Raw genomic sequence first — 18,214 nt, 5'->3', positions numbered from 1 at the left:
TGAATCCAACGCCACACTCCTCTACCAGCTTCGAAAGAGATCGCAGTATGTCCTCGTGGCACTGGACATTAAGGTACTGTATGTGGTCATCGCCTACTCATTTGTGATATCCGATGACACACTCCTTCTCCATCTATGTCATCTTCCATGTCATCTCTATTATCGACAGATGCATCCTTCTGAGTCCAATCACACCGCGAAAGCACCAGAGTCTATACCGGCTTTGGATAGAAGGATGCTTCCAGCTTTATATTATAAATTTGTTTCCTAATACCATACCACTTTTATAGGGAATTTAAAGAGACCAGACTGATTCCCTCATGTTTGCTTTAATAAACATTGCATCCTACATTAGAGCTTGTCCACATAACCAATTTTCTTGTACATATGCTGTCCTTGGGTTTCATGATATTCTATAGGGTTGTACACATATCTGATTTTTCCTCAGATAGAACAGACATAAACATTTCAAGACATGACCAATTTAGATCTAAGTGTTGGATCAAAATTTGCAATGCAAGTGTATGGGTCCATGAAAAAAAATTCGACCTGATAGAATTGAGAAGGAGAAGATTTTTTTATTTTCTCTTCACTTCCAAGAAAAACTGATATCTCTATGATTAAACTCAAAATAGGTTGTGTGCACTTGATTTTTGTATGTATAGAGGATGACAGATTTTTCAGTAAAATGGTTTTCAATAGGGAAGAAAATCCCTAAAAGCATTGGAAAGACGGTGTCCCATACATTGCACAGAGAGTAGAAGTAGTTGGTTGTGTATAAACCTAGACACCTCTGCTGTTGTATGTAAGTGAACACTTTGGAGGATTCATTTTTTTTACTACGCTACATATATGTAAAGGATGGGGTTTTACAGAGCCTAAGATGTAATATTGTTGTTTTAAGGTACTATTGAATGGAACAATTTTTGCAAGAATGACTCCAAGGCAAAAATCGAGTCTTATAGAAGAGCTTCAAAAATTAGAGTAAGTTTGAAACATTCCTTTTAATAAGTGGTCCCAATTTAAAATAATTAAAAGTTTACATACCCGACAGAATTTTTTCTTTCTTTTCCTTTTTTTCAGAGAATATGAATTATAACGCCAAAACGTTTTCTTCACTCATGGGTAGTGGTTGGGTGAAGCCATTTATTGTCAAACTACTGTGTTTTCTCTTTTTAAATCATAATGACAACCCAAAACATCCAAATGACCATGATCAAAAGTTCACATACCCCATTTCTTAATACTGTGTATTTCCCATTCTAACATCAATGAGAGCTTGAAGTCTTTTGTGGTAGTTGTGGATGAAGTTCTTTATTTTTTCAGATGGCAATACTGCCCACTCTTCTTGGCAAAAAGCCTCCAGTTACTGTAAATTTCTTGGAAGTCTAGCAAGAACTGCTCGCTTGAGATCTCCCTATCGGGGCTTAATGATATTGAGGTCAAGAGACTGAGATGGCCACTACAGAACCTTTACTTTATTGTGCTGCAGCCAACAACAGGTGGACTTGGCCTTGTGTTTTGGATCCACAAGTACATCCCATGTGCAGATGATTGCAAATTTGTCTCCAATATTTGCCGATAACGTGCTGCATTCATCTTTCCTTCAACTTTGACCAGGTTTCCTGTGCCTTTGTAGCACACACAGCCCCCAAAATATCAGCAATCCACCTCTGTGCTTACAGTAGGAATGGTGTTCCTTTCATCATAGGCCTGATTGACCTCTCTGCAATTGTAACGTTTATGGTTGTGGACAAAAAGTTCAATTTTGGTCTCATCACTCCAAATTACCTTGTTCCTGAGGTTTTGAGGCGTGTCTCTATGCTGTTTTGTGTATTGCAGGCGAAATACTTTGTGGCATTTGTGCAGTAAAGGTTATTCTTGTTGACAATGCAGTTCTCTTCAAGTGCCTCCTTATTGTGCATCTTGAAACAGCCACACCGCTAGTTTTCAGAGAGTCTAGTATTTCAGCTGAGGTTATTTGTGGGTTTTTCTTTGCATCCCAAACAATTTTCCTGGCAGTTGTGGATGGAATTTTTGTTGGTCTATCTGTCCGTGGTTTTGTTTTTACAGACCCCTGATTTTCCATTTGTTAATCTCAGTTTGAATGCTGCCTACTGGCATTATCAATTCCTTCGATATATTTTTGAACCGTTTCCTGTTTAATGCATTTCAACTAACTTTCCCGTAGATCTGTTGACAATTCTTTTGCTTTTCCCATGACTCACAATCCAGAAATGTCAGTGGAGTCTGTCTGTCTGTCTGGATCCAAGAAATTCATCTAGCTTATATGCACACACTAATTACAAGCTAAGGCTAGTTTCACACTAGCGTTTTTTGCCAGCAGCGCATGCCACAGCTAAGCCCTGCCCCCTCCGGTCATCTCCGCCTAGTATCGCACACGGCTGCATGCGATCTGCACACCCTATCTTTAGCATAGGGTGCGCAGACCGTGCACTGACCGTGCGCTAGTAGAGTTTAGCATGCGCTGTGCCCTTTTGACGTTGCTCCGAGCGTGCCAAAATGCAACATGGTGTGTTCGGCGTGCACCGGCACACCGTCAAAAGGGTACAGCGCATGCTAAATTCTACTAGCGCAAGGTCTGCGCACGCTATGCTAAAGATAGGGTGTGCAGATCGCATGCAGCCGTGTGCGATACTAGGCAGAGATGACCGGAGTGGGTGGGCAGGGGGCGGGGCTTAGTGGCGGCATGCGCTGCTGGCAAAAACCGCTAGTGTGAAACTAGCCTAACAGGTTACAGGTGATGATGTTACCTTTAGTAGCCATTCAAACCCTTTTGTGTCAACTTCTGTGCATCTTATCAGGCCAAAATCACCAAGGTATGTAAACTTTTGATCAGAGTCATTTTGATGTTTTGGGTTGTCATTATGATTTAAAAAGAGAAAACGCAGTAGTTTGACACTAAACGTCTTCACCCAACCACTAACCATGAGTGGAGAAAAAGTTTTGGTGTTATCATTCATATTCTCTGAAAAAGGCCAAGAAAGCAAAAATTCTTCATGGGTATGTAAACTTTTGGGCACAACTGTATATACTCCAAGTCTACAATATTGAAATTGAAACACCAAGAAGGTAAAGTTGTGGAATTATAGAAATCACAGGATCAATAAACATGCTAATAATATGCAAATGAGGAAAAATGGAAATATCATTTTAATTATAACTACAGTGCGGAAAAAAGTATTTAGTAAGCCAACAATTGTGCAAGCTCTCCCACTTAAAAAGATGAGAGATGCCTGTAATTGACATCATATGTAGACCACAACTATGAGAGTCAAAATGAGAAAATAAATCCATAAAAACACATTGTCTGATTTCGCAAGATTTATTTTGCAAATTATAGTAGAATATAAGTATTTGGCCATTAACAAAAGTTCATCTCAATATTTTGTTATATATCCTTTGTTGTCAGTGACAGAGGTCAAACATTTTCTGTAATTCTTCACAAGGTTGGCACACACCGTAGGTGGTATGTTGGCCTTTTCCTCCATGCAGATCTCCTTTAGAGCAGTGATGTTTTATTCCTGTCGCTGGGCAACACGGACTTTCAAATCCATCCGAAGGTTTTCTATGAGGTTGAGATCTGGAGACTGGCTAGGCCACACTAGGACCTTCATATGCTTCTTACGAAGTCAGTCCTTTGTTTCTCTGGTGGTGTGCTTGGGATCATTATCATGCTGAAAGACCCATCCACGTTTCATCTTCAATGCCCTTGCTGATGGAAGGAGGATTGCACTCAAAATCTCGCGATTCATGGTCCCGTTCATTCTTTCATGTACACGGATCAGTTGTCTTGGTCCCTTTGCAGAGAAACAGCCACAAAGCATGATGTTGCCACCCCCATGCTTCACAGTAGGTATGGTGTTCTTTGGATTCAACTCAGCATTCTGTCTCCTGCAAACACAACAAGTTTTGTTTCTACCAACAATTCTACTTTGGTTTCATCAGACCATATGACATTCTCCCAATTCTGTTCTGGATAATCCAAATGCTCTCTAGCAAACTTCAGGCAGGCCTGAACATGTACTGGCTTAAGCAGGGGGACACATCTGGCACTGCAGGATCTGTGTCCCTGGCGGCGTAGTGTGTTACTGATGGTAGCCTTTGTTATGGTGGTCTCAGCTCTATGCAGGTCATTCACTCTGTGCCCCTGTGTGGTTCTGGAATTTTTTCTCACCATTCTTGTGAGCATTTTGACCCCACGGGGTGAGATCTTGTGTGGAGCCCTAGATCGAGGGAAATTATCAGTGGTTTGTATCACTTCCATTTTCGTATTATTACTCCCACAGTTGATTTCATCACACCAAGCTGCTTGCCTACTGCAGATTCAGTGTCCCCTGCCTGGTGCAGGGCTGCAATTTTGTTTCTGGTGTCCATCAACAGCTCTTTGATCTTCACCATAATGGAGTTTGGAGTGTGACTGTTTGAGGTTGTGGACAGGTGTCTTTTATACTGATAACAAGTTCAAACAGGTGCCATTGCTACAGGTAATGAGTGGAGGACAGAGGAGCCTCTTAAAGAAGAAGTTACAGGTCTGTGAGAGCCAGAAATCTTGCATGCTTTTAGTTGACTAAATACTTATTTTCCAATTTGCAAAATAAATCTTGCCAAGTCAGACAATGTGATTTTCTGGATTTGTCATATCATTTTGACTCTCATAGTTGTGGTCTACCTATGATGTCAATTACAGGCCTCTCTCATCTTTTTAAGCGGGAGAACTTGCATAATTGATGTCTGACTAAATACTTTTTCCACACTTTATCTTATGTATTATATAAACATCTAACTAACCTCAATTTTTTGTTATAGCTATTTTGTTGGGATGTGTGGAGATGGAGCCAATGATTGTGGGGTAAGGAAATGTTAAACTAAAACACAAATGTATAGTGATAAATCAGCATATTATATAGTGGCACATTGCATTGTGGGGAGACAGCAGGCACGTAGGATGCAGTAACGGACCGAATACAGACCAAGGGTAACAGGGGTTAATTGAACAGCAGATTCTCCACGCAGGGAGGGAACGGAGGGATAGGTTTCCCTAATATGGCCAGTAACAGACAATAACTTGAGTAACAGAACAAACTAGACAGCACGTTCAATGATCAAGACTTATCACTCTGGCGCCAGTCCCTGTTGAACTCCTGAAGGTCACTGGCCCTTAGACTGTGATGCAGTAAGAGTCTGACGCAGTCCTGAGGAAGTCAGTGTCCTGAATTCTGTCAATGACACTGTTTTCTCGTGGTCCTGACGTTGGCAGTGTTTCCTCGTGGTCCTGATGCGGGCCTTGGGCACAGAAGTCGTGGAGGCCAAGAAGAAAGCATCCTTATCACCAACTGTGGTTGACCCAGCATGATGGAAGCATGCAGCATTCTCAAAGCACAGTTCACAACGGGCAGCCCGGTTCATCGTATCATATAGATGTGCTCTTACATCCCACTCACAGACCTTATCCCTCATAGTCAGTGATGTCAGCAGAGTAAGCTGTGACAGCGGTGTCAGTGGTGTCAGCGATGTCCGCAGTGTCAGTACAGCCCTCAGTTGACAGTTTCTAGAGGTATCTCTGTGACATCCCAGGTTTAGACGCTTAGACCTAATCCACAGCACCGCCTCACAGCTCTAGCCTTCCCACAGGCGTCTCGCTCATTCGACATTTCCACCCAAACTGTCTGATCACTCGAGCACTGCAGTTCCCTCAGCTTAACCATGCTCCCTTTCCTCAAGTTCAGGGATTGGTCCAGGGCCCTAAGCCCTGCCCCTTGCAACCTAGGTGACAGCCCCAATGGTTCCGGACCCATCATGGATGAAGCACGCCTAGCTGGATTCTTCTCCTTACATTCTCCTTCTCTTTTTGCTCGCTATTCAAGTTTCAAGCAACTTGCTGCCAACAAAACGATCCTGATCAAATCGGTTGGGGGGGTTTTCCTGCTGTCGAAGGTTCAGAACATCGTAAACTGGGAATATCAGTTGGTTCTATTTGAGTAGTTGAATGAGGCTGGATCAACGAAGGCGGAGACATGCTCAACTCTGGAAAAACAGCCATTTCCGGAATTGCAGGAGTCCCAGGGGCCTAAGGTTTCTGTTCTCTTTCCGGTCCTGCCTGTGATGGTTCAGGGCATTCTTCCTCTTCTCTATCACTAGTGACTGATGGAAGATTCTCAGAAGTATCACGTTCTTCGTTTTCAGTTCGAGCAAGGTCTCTAGACAGGCAGGGGCTTAACATTTTTCAGAGTACAACACGAGTAGGAGCATCTTCGACCCCTTTGGGTTGAACTTCATAGATGTGCCCTTCAGAATTGACTCAACGCCACACGCGATATGGTGTTTTTTCCCATCTATGATTTAACTTGTCTCGAGGATGTTTCTCTCTGACTAATACCCAGTCTCCAGCCTGTAGAGCTGTTGCCCGTAGAGGAGCCATCTCTGGATGTTCCAACTCTTGAAACCAGGTCTGCACCATACAATGTAATGTCTGCAACCAATGACGGTGATCTCGGACACAGGTGGGAAGTCCTCCTCTGGGTCCAGCTCCAACTCAGTAATCTATTTCCTGGCCTGCTTAAAAGTAGAGTATAGGGAGTGTATCCTGTGGTGTGATGTACCCGATTGTTGTACACCCACACCAACTCTGCTACAAATTCCGGCCAGCGAGCCTTACAATCCTCTTCCAATGTTCTCAACATTTGGATAAGGGTTCAATTGAACCGTTCACATGCTCAATTACCATGAGGGTGATAAGGTGTGGTATGAGATTTCTCAATTCCATACAAACGGAGTAGCTCTTCCATGACTCGCCACAAGAAGTAGGTACCTTGAACTGAGTGAATCCTCTCCCATTGACTTAGGATTTGGTTCATCCCAGGGGACAGGGTCTTTCTTCCCGGCAGGGCGAATGTTTGAGGGCCACCCACTGCCGAATTCGGGCGAGCTCTCCACCTTCCTGACATTCTGCCCAAGCCTGTTCCCATGGAGCTGCCAACGTCCTGACAGATCCTCGTAACTTAGGAAATTCAACAGCCTCCAGCTCTTCATCTCGGTTAGGGCCGGGCTGCTTATGTGGAACCCAGATAACACATCTGCATGGGTATTTTCAGTCCTCAGTTTTCATTTTATTTTTACCAGTATTTGGCAATTCTAGCCAACCAACGCTGCTCCAGAATCCCTAACTTCGCATTCTCCAGGTGAACCAGTGGGTTGTTGTCAGTGCACACCAGAACCTCATGCCCAGATAGGTATTCCACAAACTTTTCTGTCATGGCCCATACCATTGCCAGCAATTCGAGTTTGAACAAGCTGTAGTTGTCGGGATTCCGTTCAGAGTCATGGAGGGAATGACTCGCATAGGCAATCACCCTCTTTTTCCCGTCTTGGACCTGCAACAATATGGCTCCAAGCCCATGTAAACTCCCATCCGTATGGAGAATAAAAGATTGAGAAAAGTCAGTGTAGGCCAGGACTGGGGCTTCTGTCATAGCCATTTTCAAGGCTTGGAACGCTTTCCCCACTGAATTTCCCGATTTTTTTTGCTCCTGATGGCACTCCTTTCAACAGTTCTAGTAATGGATTCACAATGTGGCTGAAGTCTTTCATGAACCGTCGATAGTACCCGGTCATCCCTAAGAAGGCTCGAACATCCTTGACGATTCTCATGGTAGGCCAGTCCTGCACTGCCACAATCTTCTCAAGAGACGGTCTTATGCCTTCTGCAGATACCACATGCCCTAGGTACTCAATCTGAGTGCAGAACAGATGACATTTAGAAGGTTTCATTCTCAGTCCATGCTTCTGAAGCTGGCTGAGTACTTGCTCAAGATACTGTAAATGCTCTTCAGACGTGGTGGCAAACACAATTAGGTCATCCAAGTAGATGAGAGTGGCTTCAAAGTTTAAATCTCCTGAACATTTTTCCATGAGTCGCTGAAAAGTACCCGGAGCATTAGCATATCCGAAAGGCATTCTGTTGAACTCGTACAGACCCATAGGTAGTATAAAGGCCGTTTTTGCTCAGTCCTGTTCTGACATCGGCACTTGCCAGTACCCACAAGCCAGGTCTAGAGTGGAGAAGTATTTGGCGTTCCCCAGAGCAGACAGGGATTCTTCGATACAGGGTAGTGGCTATGAATCTCGCACTGTGCAGGCATTTAGTTTGCGATAGTCCACACAGAACCATAGAGTTCCATCTTTCTTTCACACTAGGACAATGGGGCAGCCCATGGGCTTTGGCTCTCTTGAATGACACCGTTCTGTAGCATTTGTGTGAGCATTCCTTTTACCTCCTGGTACATTTGCGTAGGAATCTGTCGATAACGCTCTCTCACAGGCACAGCATTACCCGTTGGAATCTCATGTGTGATGGCAGTCTTACAGCCAAAATGATCCTCATGTCGAGCGAACATGTCTGTTGGGCGTCGGATTTCTGTCGCTGTACAGCAAGAGTCCTGAGCCTTACTTCCAGCGATCTCCCATTCCTCTCCAGCTGTAGAGGAGGTTGCTCAGCAAACTCGTCGGTCCATGCGCTCTGCCACCTCTGGCGCAGCTTTGAAAATACATGCTGCTCAGCAGCGAGATTCTCCAGGGACTAAGTCCCCATGTCGGGCCACTGAGCATGCCCGTGGAGTGATCTCCCATTGGAGATCGAAGGTCACGTGCTCAGGTCCTGCTCCTGTTTGGATTGGCCCATCCGAGAAGCCAGGAAGGTCCCGGACGCTCGCGGCTATAAAAGGTTCGCATGGCTGCTCTGCCATGCGCTAGGATAAGACTGTATTTGCAGACTATGTGGAGTGAGTGATGTATGCACGCATGAATGTCTCTGGTGAAAGACTCATTAAGAAACCCCTACCCTTGGTACGCATGTGTTGTGCAGCCTAGCCTGCTAGCGCCCAGGCTTAGGCATAGGTAGGACAGAGGTTGAGTCAGGCATCAGTCCTCACCAGGGACTCGGCACGCCTCAGTGCACGTGCTCCATAGCCAGCGTCTATAGTGGCGTTCGAGGCAGCGACGCTGCGCGTTCAGTGGGCCTAGAAGGACTCTAACCCCGTGTCATTGGGGTAGAGTTCTGTGGCCGTGCACTGTGAGCTCTTTTGGCCGGGCTCTGTGAGCTTAACAGGCTCCGGCATTTATGTTCAGTGGTTGTGCGGCTCTGTGCATTAACAGAGTTCGCCCCTGTTCACATTAGGTGACATAACCCACGTGTGACTGGTTTCACAACGCTTAATTCTTCCTCCATTACTTAGCAGCAGTGTACCACCTCTGCACGGTGGACTCCGGGCTGCGAACGCACCTACTATTATTTTATAATTTGGTGCGTTCCGCCAGCCCTAACAATGTCCTGGTAATGTCCTAGTAAGGCCTCCACATGCTGTGGTGTGAACTCTGTCAACTCAGCCCGGGTTTGTTCTAAGATGTGATGCCCCTTTCTCTGTGGTTTGGGTACAAACACAGGGGCTGTCTCCACAGCAACAGTCCATGGATCTTCCCCTTTTGCCTTAAATTTGACTGACTGTGATGGTGTCAGCTCCTTTGGCATGCCGACAATTTGCCTGATTTCGCATAAGGGGATGCATAAAGAATTCAGTATGCAGGAGAGCACTTGTTCAGCTTTATCTTTCCCGACTATGGTAAGCTTCACTACTTCATAGAGGTAATTGTATAGAGAATAATATCTGCACAGCATGGACTGGAATAGATTTTGGGAGTAGTAATGCCTCCTTCCTCTCCCTGGATATACTAGGCAGAACTGGTTTGTATCAGCTTACAGGAACTATGTCAGCACTGAGCCTGAAGGTTTCTCCTAGCAGTTTCTAAGGTAGCTGGTGGTCAGGAGATTGAATACCTAAGTTTCATGAGCTTATATCAGCCAGTCGATGGCAGCAAAGTACAAAGCACAATGCACATTTTCAGTCCTCAGTATATGCAGTATTATACATGTCCTAACTCACAATACACAAAGTGATTTTGACACACTGGAACAGATCTACTGTCACACGACAGCTGTTTCACTCAGCTTTGGTAAAATGAGTTCCGGAATACTGCAACTCTTCATAACAATCTAAGGGCCAATTCACTGCATGAGCTTTTTTAAATAACTTTTCTTTTTTTACTTGTGGTTTTAGCTGACTGTTTTTGTGCCAAATTCACCAAAATAGTGCATACGATTCATGACTATTGCACAAAGCCCAAATTGTATTTTTTCCAACTTTAACTATTGTTGCAATTTTTTTTATTAGAAATAGTCACTTTTCGCAAAACATTGCAAAAATGAGCCAAAAAACTGGCAAACATAAAATTGTTCCCAGTTTTGTAAAAATGTGCATTTTATCAATCTGAGCAAAACATCTGGAAAAGCTACATTGACTTAAAAATCAAATAATTAACTAATAATTTTGCCACTAATTTAACTCTAACCCACAATGTTAGGTGTATCACGGAAATCGCCCAGCCCTGTTTTAAAAGTCATTATAATGTCTGCCATTACTACCTCTTGTGGTAGGGCATTCCACAGTCTGACTGCTCTAACAGTAAAGAACTAGTGTTGAGCATTCCGATACTGCAAATATCGGGTATCGGCCGATATTCGCTGTATCGGAATTCCGATACCGAGTACCGATATTTTTCCAATATCGGATGTCGGAATCGGAAGTTCCCATAATGCAAAGAGCCACTGCTGTGGCTCTGATTGGCTGCCAAAATGACGTTATCATGATGCGCAGTCCGTGCACATCATGATGCGCCGTCAGTTCGGGCCTTCCGGAGGGGGGGGTCTATGCCGACTGCCCGGGGTTCTGTACCGGCCTGCCGGGGGTCTGTGCCGACTGCCCGGGGGTCTGAACGGACTGCCGGGGGTCCATACCGGCCTCCCGGTGGTCTGTGCCGACTGCCCAGGGGTCTGTACCAGCCTTCCGGGGGGCTGTGCCGGCCTGCCGGTGGTCTGTGCCGACAGCCCGGGGGTCTGTGCGGACTGCTGTGGGTCTGTACCGGCCTGCCGGTGGTCTGTACCGGCCTGCCGGGGGGCTGTGCCGACTGTCCGGGGGTCTGAGCAGGATCGTCCGATGGGACTACAAGTCCCATCGGGCGATGCCTGCTACCATGACGGTGATTGACACATTAGCCAATGATGGGACAGTAGTAGTCCCATCATCCGGCTAATGTGTTGAATGTACAAAAAAAAAAACCATGCTACATACATGCTACATACATACTACATACATACTACATGCTACATACATACTACATACATACTACATGCTACATACATACTACATACATGCTACATACATGCAACATATATACTACATACATACTACATGCTACATACATGCTACATACATACTACATGCTACATACATGCTACATACATGCAACATACATACATACTGCATATATACCACATGCATGCAACATGCATACTACATATATACCACATATATACTACATGCATGCAACATGCATTCTACATATATACCGGGGGTCTGTGCCGACTGTCGGAGGGTCTGTACCGGCCTGCCGGGGGGCTGTGCCGGCCTGCCGGTGGTCTGTACCGACTGTCCGGGGGTCTGTGCAGGCTGCGGGGGTCTGTACCGGCCTGCCGGGGGTCTGTGCCGACTGCCCGGTGGTCTGTGCCGACTGCCCAGGGGTCTGTACCAGCCTTCTGGGGGGCTGTGCCGGCCTGCCGGTGGTCTGTGCCGACAGCCCGGGGGTCTGTGCGGACTGCTGTGGGTCTGTACCGGCCTGCCGGTGGTCTGTACCGGCCTGCCGGGGGGCTGTGCCGACTGTCCGGGGGTCTGTGCAGGATCGTCCAATGGGACTACAAGTCCCATCGGGCGATGCCTGCTACCATGACGGTGATTGACACATTAGCCAATGATGGGACAGTAGTAGTCCCATCATCCGGCTAATGTGTTGAATGTACAAAAAAAAAATCCATGCTACATACATGCTACATACATACTACATACATACTACATGCTACATACATACTACATGCTACATACATACTACATACATGCTACATACATGCTACATACATGCAACATATATACTACATACATACCACATGCTACATACATGCTACATACATACTACATGCTACATACATGCTACATACATGCAACATACATACATACTGCATATATACCACATGCATGCAACATGCATACTACATATATACCACATATATACTACATGCATGCAACATGCATACTACATATATACCGGGGGTCTGTGCCGACTGTCGGAGGGTCTGTACCGGCCTGCCGGGGGGCTGTGCCGGCCTGCCGGTGGTCTGTACCGACTGTCCGGGGGTCTGTGCAGGCTGCGGGGGTCTGTACCGGCCTGCCGGGGGGCTGTGCCGGCCTGCCGGTGGTCTGTACCGACTGTACGGGGGTCTGTGCCGACTGCCCGGGGGTCTGTGTGGACTGCCTTGGGTCTGTACCGACTGTCCGGGGGTCTGAGCAGCCTGCCGGGGGCTGTGCCGACTGCCCTGGGGTCTGTACCGGCCTTCCGGGGGGCTGTGCTGGCCTGCCGGTGGTCTGTGCCGACTGCCCGGGGGTTTGTGCCGACTGCCCAGGGGTCTGTACAGACTGCCGGGGGGCTGTGCCCGCCTGCCGGTGGTCTGTACCGACTGTCCGGGGCCTGAGAGGCCTGCCGGGGGTCTGTACCAGCCTGCTGGTGGTCTGTATCGGCCTGCCAGGGGGCTGTGCCGACTGTCCGGGGGTCTGTGCAGGTTGCGGGGGTCTGTGCAGGCATCGTCCGATGGGACTACAAGTCCCATCGGGTGATGCCTGCTACCATGACGGTTATTGACACATTAGCCATTGATGGGACAGTAGTAGTCCCATCATCCGGCCTATGTGTTGAATGTAAAAAAAAAAATACATACTACATGCTACATACATACTACATGCTACATACATACTACATACATACTACATGCTACATACATACATGCTACATACATGCAACATATATACTACATGCATGCAACATACATACATACTGCATATATACCACATGCATGCAACATGCATACTACATATATACCACATATATACTACATGCATGCATACTACATATATACCACATATACCGGGGGTCTGTGCCGACTGTCCGGGGGTCTGTGCCGACTGCCCGGGGTCTGTACTGGCCTGCCGGGGGGCTGTGCCGGCCTGCCGGTGGTCTGTACCGACTGTCCGGGGGTCTGTGCAGGCTGTGGGGGTCTGTACCGGCCTGCCGGGGGGCTGTGCCGGCCTGCCGGTGGTCTGTGCTGACTGCCCGGGGGTTTGTGCCGACTGCCCAGGGGTCTGTGCGGACTGCCGGGGGGCTGTGCCGGCCTGCCGGTGGTCTGTACCGACCGTCTGTGGGCCTGAGCGGCCTGCCGGGGGTCTGTACCGGCCTGCTGGTGGTCTGTACCGGCCTGCCGGGGGGCTGTGCCGACTGTCTGGGGGTCTGTGCCGACTGCCCGGGGGTCTGTGCGGACTGCCGTGGGTCTGTACCGGCCTGCCGGGGGGCTGTACCGGCCTGCCGGGGGGCTGTGCCGACTGCCCGGGGGTCTGTACCGGCCTTCGGGGGGGCTGTGCCGGCCTGCCGGTGGTCTGTGCCGACTGCCCGGGGGTCTGTGCGGACTGCCGTGGGTCTGTACCGGCCTGCCGGGGGGCTGTGCTGGCCTGCCGGGGGGCTGTGCAGACTGCCCGGGGGTCTGTACCGGCCTTCCGGTGGTCTGTGCCGACTGCCGGGGGGTCTGTGCGGACTGCCTTGGGTCTGTACCGACTGTCCGGGGGTCTGAGCGGCCTGCCGGTGGTCTGTACTGGCCTGCCGGGGGTCTGTACTGGCCTGCCGGGGGGCTGTGCTGGCCTGCTGGTGGTCTATACCGACTGTCCAGGGGTCTGAGCAGGCTGCGGGGGTCTGTACAGGATCGTCCGATGGGACTACAAGTCCCATCGGGCGATGCCTGCTACCATGACGGTGATTGACACATTAGCCAATGATGGGACAGTAGTAGTCCCATCATCCGGCCTATGTGTTGAATGTAAAAAAAATAAAAATACATACTACATACATACTACATGCTACATACATAATACATACATGCTACATACATACTACATGCATGTAACATACATACATACTACATGCAACATGCATGCAACATACATATATACTACATGCATGCAACATACATACATACAACATATATACTACATGCATGCAACATGCATACTACATATATACCACATATATACTTCATGCATGCAACATACATATATACTACATGCAACATGCATACTACATGCATGCAACATGCATACTACATATATACCACATGCATGCAACATAAATACAACATATATACCACATGCATGCAACATGCATGCTACATATATACCACATATATACTACATGCATGCAACATACATATATACTACATGCAACATGCATACTACATCTATACTACATGCATGCAACATGCATATATACTACATGCATGCAACATGCATACTACATATATACTACATGCATGCAACATACATACATACAACATATATACTACATGCATGCAACATGCATACTACATATATACTGCATGCATGCAACATACATACTACATATATACCACATGCATGCAACATGCATACTATATATATACCACATATATACTACATGCATGCAACATACATATATACTACATATATACCACATGCATGCAACATGCATACTATATATATACCACATATATACTACATGCATGCAACATACTTATATACTACATATATACCACATATATACTACATGCATGCAACATATATAATACATATATACTACATGCAACATACATACTACATACATACTACATATATACCACATGCATGCAACATGCATACTACATATATACTACATGCATGCAACATATATATAATACATATATAGTACATGCAACATACATACTACATATATACCACATGCATGCAACATGCATACTATATATATATACCACATATATACTACATGCATGCAACATACATATATATTACATATATACCACATATATAATACATGCATGCAACATATATATAATACATATATACTACATGCAACATACATACTACATACATACTACATATATACCACATGCATGCAACGTGCATACTACATATATACTACATGCATGCAACATATATATAATACATATATACTACATGCAACATACATACTACATATATACCACATACATGCAACATGCATACTACATATATACTACATGCATGCAGCATACATACATACTACATATATACCACACGCATGGAACATGCATACTACATATATACTACATGCATGCAACATACAGTACATATATACTACATACAATACATTCATACAATACATATATATATAGACATACACTCACTGGCCACTTTATTAGGTACACCTGTCCAACTGTGTGTTAAGACTTAATTTCTAATCAGCCAATCACATGGCGGCAACTCAGTGCATTTAGGCATGTAGACATGGTCAAGACAATCTCCTGCAGTTCAAACCGAGCATCAGTATGGGGAAGAAAGGTGATTTTAGTGCCTTTGAACGTGGCATGATTGTTGGTGCCAGAAGGGCTGGTCTGAGTATTTCAGAAACTGCTGATCTACTGGGATTTTCACGCACAACCATCTCTAGGGTTTACAGAGAATGGTCCGAAAAAGAAAAAAAATCCAGTGAGCGGCAGTTCTGTGGCCGGAAATGCCTTGTTGATGCCAGAGGTCAGAGGAGAATGGGCATACTGGTTCGAGCTGATAGAAAGGCAACAGTGACTCAAATTGCCACCCGTTACAACCAAGGTAGGCAGAAGAGCATCTCTGAACGCACAGTGCGTCGAACTTTGAGGCAGATGGGCTACAGCAGCAGAAGACCACACTGGGTACCACTCCTCTCAGCTAAGAACAGGCATCTGATGGCTACTTTCAGCAGGATAATGCGCCATGTCATAAAGCTCGAATCATCTCAGATTGGTTTCTTGAACATGACAATGAGTTCACTGTACTCAAATGGCCTCCTCAGTCACCAGATCTCAATCCAATAGAGCATCTTTGGGATGTGGTGGAACGGGAGATTCGCATCAGGGATGTGCAGCCGACAAATCTGCGCCAACTGTGTGATGCCATCATGTCAATATGGTCCAAAATCTCTGAGGAATGCTTCCAGCACCTTGTTGAATCTCTGCCACGAAGAATTGAGGCAGTTCTGAAGGCAAAAGGGGGTCCAACCCGTTACTAGCATGGTGTACCTAATAAAGTGGCCAGTGAGTGTACAGTACATATAACATAGAGTACATACTCACCATCACTTGTCACTTTGATACCCGAAGCCATTGTCGTCTATGGAATAAAGATTAAAATAACAAAGCACGAATATAATCACCCATGATCCGCAGAAGTCCACTGGTGTCCCACAACGATCTTGCGTGGAGAACAGCAGCATCAGCTGATGCTACCCTTCTCTACGGGCTCCAGGAAACCAGTGTTGGGAGGTAGGTATCCTTCCGCCCTGTATTCCTCCGCCACTGTAAAGAAAAAAAAAAGTCCCTAGTCTCATTTTATGGCATTGCTGTGTGAAAAATTTCCCATGCAGCTTTTGCCATAAAGTGAGACTAGGGACTTTTTTTTTTTTTTTTTACACTGGCAGAGGAATACAGGGCGGAAGGATACCTACCTCCCGACACTGGTTTCCTGGGCCCTGTAGAGAACGGTAGCATCAGCTGATGCTGCAGTTCTCCACGCAAGATCGTCGTGGGACTCTCGTGGATTTCTGCGGATCAGGGAGTATATTGTTTGTTTGTTATTTTAATATTTATTCCAAAAATGACAATGGCTTCGGGGATCAAAGTGACAAGTGATGGTGAGTATGTACTCTATGTTATATGTACTGTATGTCTATATGTATGTATTGTATGAATGTATTGTATGTTGTATATATGTATGTTGCATGCATGTAGTATATATGTAGTATGCATGTTGCATGCATGTGGTATATATGTGGTATGTTTGTATGTTGCATGCATGTAGTATATATGTATGTTGCATGCATGTAGTATATATGTAGTATATATGTAGTATGCATGTTGCATGCATGTGGTATATATGTAGTATGTATGTTGTATGTAGTATATATGTATTATAGATATGTTGCATGCATGTAGTATATATGTATGTTGCATGCATGTAGTATATATGTGGCATATATATAGTATGCATGTTGCATGCATGTGGTATATATGTAGTATGTATGTTGCATGTATGTAGTATATATGTAGTAAGCATGTTGCATGTAGTATATATGTATGTTGCATGCATGTAGTATATATGTATGTTGCATGCATGTAGTATATATGTAGTATGCATGTTGCATGCATGTGGTATATATGTAGTATATATGTAGTATGTATGTTGCATGTAGTATATATGTATTTTATATGTTGCATGCATGTAGTATATATGTAGTATATATGTATGTTGCATGCATGTAGTATATGTGTGGTGTATATATATAGTATGCATGTTGCATGCATGTGGTATATATGTAGTAAGCATGTTGCATGTAGTATATGTGTATGTTACATGCATGTAGTATATATGTATTATACATGTTGCATGCATGTAGTATATATGTAGTATATATGTATGTTGCATGCATGTAGTATATGTGTGGTATATATGTAGTATGTATGTTGCATGCATGTAGTATATATGTAGTAAGCATGTTGCATGTAGTATATATGTATGTTGCATGCATGTAGTATATATGTTGTATGTATGTTGCATGCATGTAATATATATGTGGTATATATGTAGTATGCATGTTGCATGCATGTGGTATATATGTAGTATGTATGTTGCATGCATGTAGTATATATGTAGTATGCATTTTGCATGTAGTATATATGTATGTTGCATGCATGTAGTATATATGTGGTATATATGTAGTATGCTTGTTGCATGCATGTAGTATATATGTTGTATGTATGTTGCATGCATGTAGTATATATGTGGTATATATGTAGTATGCATGTTGCATGTAGTATGTATGTATGTTGCATGCATGTAGTATGTATGTAGCATGTATGTAGTATGTATGTAGCATGTAGTATGTATGTAGTATGTATTTTTTTTTTTTTACATTCAACACATAGGCCGGATGATGGGACTCCTAC

The 18,214-nt window shown here is 45.0% G+C and overlaps 1 protein-coding gene across 1 annotated transcript in view; it reads left to right on the top strand.

Annotated features, from left to right (window-relative positions):
• LOC141092472 (probable cation-transporting ATPase 13A5) overlaps window positions 1–18,214 on the top strand; it is a 318,264-nt gene that overhangs the window by 181,181 nt on the left and 118,869 nt on the right. The window contains exons 21-22 of the mRNA XM_073578636.1: window positions 905–984; window positions 4,831–4,873. Coding sequence (XP_073434737.1) covers window positions 905–984; window positions 4,831–4,873 — 123 coding nt within the window. The remainder of the gene's footprint in view (window positions 1–904; window positions 985–4,830; window positions 4,874–18,214) is intronic.

The sequence above is a fragment of the Dendrobates tinctorius genome, unplaced genomic scaffold (genome assembly GCF_039654945.1).
Source record: "Dendrobates tinctorius isolate UK_male_01 unplaced genomic scaffold, ASM3965494v1 ptg000060l, whole genome shotgun sequence".
Classification (NCBI taxonomy): domain Eukaryota; kingdom Metazoa; phylum Chordata; class Amphibia; order Anura; family Dendrobatidae; genus Dendrobates; species Dendrobates tinctorius.
This window is presented reverse-complemented; position numbering and strand designations above follow the sequence as displayed.